We start from the raw sequence: 4,416 nt of genomic DNA, 5'->3' as shown, positions 1-4,416 counted from the left end.
CAAACAAGGTCTCACCCCCCCCATGTGTTCAAAAGTTTATAATGGTCTCAATTATCCATGAATGAGTGAGATCATGTGGTGAGTGAGATCATGTGACTGACTTATTTCACTTAACATATTATTTTTAACAACTTAATTATAATCCATCTTGGTGTAGCCCTATTTGTGTTCAACCTATTTGGGATCTTTAGGGCTTCATGAGTATGGATGTTCATTTCTTTCCCCAAGATCAGGAATTTTTCTGCCATTATTGCTTTAAATATACTTCCTGTTCCTTTATATTTATCTTCTCCTTCTGGAATTCCCACAATATGAAACTTGTTTATTTTCATTGTGCCCCATAATTCCCATTGGCTTTTTTCACACTCCTCTAACTGGGTAATTTCTAATGTTCAGGTCACATGGTCAAGTCTACTTTTAAAACTTTCTATTGAATTTCTTCAGTTCAGTTATTGTATTTTTGAATTTCTGGGGGTTTTTTTATTGTTGCTAGTTCTTCTTTGAACTTCTCATTTTGTTCATGTATTATTTTCCTAATTTTGTTTACTTGTCTATTTGGTGTTTTCTTGTAGTTCATAAAACTTCCTTAAAAGGATTATTGTGAATTCTTTGTCTGACAGTTTATTGCTCTCCATTTCTTTAGGTCACTTACTGGAGCTTTCTTTGTTTCCATTGGTGCTGTCACATTTACCTGTTCTCTCAAAACTTGTGGAGATGGGTATTTTGGGGGCTTGTACATTTTTAAATTCCAGTTCCTCTGTACATATGACTACTTTTTAATGTCTTAATTTCCCCAAATGTCTCTTCCTTACTTACTTCTTCTCAAGCCCTTAGTTGATTTATATTATTGTTCTGCCTGTAATATCTTATACCCAGACACCCACAGGTCTGCAGTAACCCTGCAACTCTTTTGTGCCATGGCTCCAACCACTGCTTTTGATAGCTTCCAAGCAGATATACAAACTATGCCTCTATTCCCATCAGTGCTCCAGGCAAGAGATAAACCAATGCCCCCAGGCTGCCTCTATACTAACCAGAGCTCTGCAAGCAAATGCCAGTCTTTTCATTCCATCCCAAGGCAGAAGTTAGTAGTTGAGTGGTTTCCTCCCAGTCTATCTGCATTGTACCAGGAAAGCGATGGGACGAAAATGAGCGAAGTTACCATGAGATTTCTTAGCATTGTGAGTGCAGCTTTTATTTTTTGGTCATTTGTTTTATTGCTGAAGTTTCTTAACTGGTTTTCAGAGGCCTCACAGAGCTCCTTTGGTCATGGTCTGTATGTTGGTGCTTCCATGAAGAAATGAGTCCCTAACCCAGCCAGTGTGGCCTAGCAGTTGGGCATCAATCCAGGAACCAAGAGGTCTCCAGTTCAATTCCTGGTCAGGGCACATGCCTGGGTTCTGGGCTCGATCCCAGTAGGGGGTGTGCAGGAGGCAGCAGATCAATGATGATGGTGGTGGTGGTGGTGGTGATGTTCCTCTCTCTTCAATGTTTCTATCTCTCTCTAAAAACCAATAAAAGCCCTAGCCAGTTTTTCTCAGTGGATAAGGCATCGACCTGCAGACTGAAGGGTTCAATTCCGGTCAAGGGCATATGCCCGGGTTGCGGGCTCAATCCCCAGTAGGGAGATGTAGGAGGCAGCCGGTCAATGACTCCCTCTCATCATTGATGTTTCTATCTCTCCCTCTCCCTCTCCCTTCTCTGAAATCAATAAAAATATTTTTTAAACTAACTAAATAAAAATCAATAAAAACAGATTTAAAAAAAAATGAGGGCCTACCACTTTCTTGTCAGCCATCTTGCTTACACCACTCTCCAGTGACATCTCTTTTTTCCTAAACATGTTTGTCTATTGTTTTATCTTCATTTTCTAAGGTTGTGGATCACCTGGAAAATATACTAGGAGCCTCAGTTCAACATGTTAAACTAAAGCAAATGAAGTATTCTTTTCAGTTATGGGTCACAATGATGTCAGCAAAGGGACCTGATGGGACGGTATGTTCACTACTTTCCTTCTTTTTTAATAAATATTTATTGACCTTCTATTGTGGGCCATATGTTGTCAATATGGAGGAATGAAATTAATAAGCAAATAGGTGACATAGTTAAATAATGAAAAATTATACAGTTTGATGAGTGCTATACCAGTATAAGCATATATGGTTATAGGATCAGAGGGGGGGGGGGCCCTTCTCTTTGTGGAAGTCAGGGAAATCTTCCTGGTGGAGGAATTGCTATTCACCAATATGTGAATAATTTGGAGACCTTAATCAGGTAAAGAAGTGATAAAAGGTATTTCAAGCAGAGATAAGATGGACAAGACACAGGGGCGTGGGTTTTATTCCATTATAGCATGTGCTAGGTATCAGAGCATTTAGGCTTCAGTAAGGCATAAAGTGATTAGGTAACCCCAGTTATCAAGATTCTACTTTGCCTCCCCATCAGAGGTTTTAGAACAACAGTTACCTGCTTTTCTACAATGTAATTTTACCCTCCTGTTATTTGCTAAGTTTGGAAGCTGATGTGGGAACTTGTGAAAGATGCTTTACTTATGATTTCTTCAGGCTTGTTGAGGATATTAAATATGAATTCTTTAAGAGTAATAAGTTGGCCCTAGCTGGTTTTGCTCAGTGGATAGAGCGTCAGCCTGTGGACTGAAGAGTCCCCGGTTCAATTCCAGTCAAGGGCACATGCCTAGGTTGTGGGCTCAGTCCCCAGTAGGGGGCGTGCAGAAGGCAGCCGATCAATGATTCTCTCTCATCATTGATATTTCTATCTCTTCTCCCTCTTCCTTTCTCTCTGAAATCAATAAAAGTATTTTTTTAAAAATAAAAGAATATTTCTTGTAAAGTTCCTGACATTTAGTAGCCCTACAAATAAGGGAGTACTTTCATGATCCTTTCTATCTTAAGGAAAATAAATTGTCACTATATTTGTGTTTAAGAGACCAAAAGTTTCTTTTATATAAGCACTTTGGACATCTCTCAGAATAGGAAGTTCGTGTAAATCTACAAGTTTGGATGTTTGACTCTGACATGTAGATTCATAATCAGAGTATGAACAAAACTAAATCAAAGATCAGTAACAAAAATTGTATTCTGAGTTCATTTGCAGGAGATACTCTCTTATAGCTTGGAGAAGCTTATAACATAGGTGCTAATTGTTAAAATTGGTCCTGAAATAAAAAACCTCAAATAAGACAAAAGAGCAAAAAATCTGGTCTCCCCTCACTTTGAGTTATACCTGACTCAGAGCTGCTATTCATAGGCACTCTGCCATGTTGCTCAGTGATGGTTCATCTCTTAAGAACAGGTACATTATATGGTTGGTACTTGAAGCTTTTTCTATGGAAAAAGGATGTGGCCATTTTCTCAACTATACTTGTTTATGGCCATTTTGCCACTTTATTCAAAGAATTTTATTGAGTTATTTCCACACCATGTATATCACTCTTTTAAAGCATACAGTTAAATGATTTTTTTTAAAAATATATTTTATTGATTTTTTACGGAGAGGAAGGGAGAGAGATAGAGAGTTAGAAACATCGATGAGAGAGAAACATCGATCAGCTGCCTCCTGCACACTCCCACTGGGGATGTGCCCGCAACCAACGTACATGCCCTTGACCGGAATCGAACCCGGGACCTCTCAGTCCGCAGGTCGACGCTCTATCCACTGAGCCAAACCGGTTTGGCCAGTTAAATGATTTTTAAAACATTTGCAGAATTGTGCAACCAACACTACAATCAATTTTAGAACATTTTCATCACCACAGAAAGAGACCCATACATATTATCAGTCACCCCCTCCAGTATCCTCACCACTCCTATCCACAGCCTTAAGCAAAAACTAATCTACTTTCGGTATCTATAGATTTCCTTACTATAGGAATCTATATATATAAAAGCCTAAGCAACCGTTACTACCATTCGACCAAACAGCTGGTTGACCGGTCGCTATGGTGCACACTGACCACCAGGAGGCAGACGCTCAATGCAGGAGCTGCCCCCTGGTGGTCAGTGCGCTCCCACAGCCAGCCTCCTGTGGCCAACCAACCTCCTGCAGTCCCTCCCCCCAGCTGGCCAGCCAACCTTCTGCGGTCCCTGTCCCTAGTCAGCCCTGATCACAGGCCAAGCTGAGGGACACCCCCCCACCTGTGCACAAATTCATGCACCAGGCCTCTAGTTTCAATAAATGGAATCATACGTTATGTGGTGTTTTCGTAACTGGCTTCTTTCACTTAGCATAAGGGTTTTTTTTTCACATTTTATCCATGTGGTGCCTTGTATCAGCACCTTATTTCTTTTTATGTCTGGACTAGGGGCCCGGTGCATGAAATTCATACACTGGGTATGTGGGGGGGGGAGTGTCCCTCAGCCCAGCCTGCCCCCTCTCACATACTGGGAGCCCTCAGGC

The 4,416-nt window shown here is 40.6% G+C and overlaps 1 protein-coding gene across 1 annotated transcript in view; it reads left to right on the top strand.

Annotated features, from left to right (window-relative positions):
- Positions 1-4,416, top strand: part of FAAH2 (fatty acid amide hydrolase 2) — a 56,533-nt gene that overhangs the window by 35,162 nt on the left and 16,955 nt on the right. Inside the window, exon 9 of the mRNA XM_006773705.2 lies at positions 1,876-1,995. Within this exon, the coding sequence (XP_006773768.1) occupies positions 1,876-1,995 (120 nt within the window). The remainder of the gene's footprint in view (positions 1-1,875; positions 1,996-4,416) is intronic.

This window comes from Myotis davidii, unplaced genomic scaffold (assembly GCF_000327345.1).
Source record: "Myotis davidii unplaced genomic scaffold, ASM32734v1 scaffold546, whole genome shotgun sequence".
Classification (NCBI taxonomy): Eukaryota; Metazoa; Chordata; class Mammalia; order Chiroptera; family Vespertilionidae; genus Myotis; species Myotis davidii.
The sequence above is the reverse complement of the archived record's forward strand: the minus strand, read 5'-3'. Positions and strand labels throughout refer to the sequence as shown.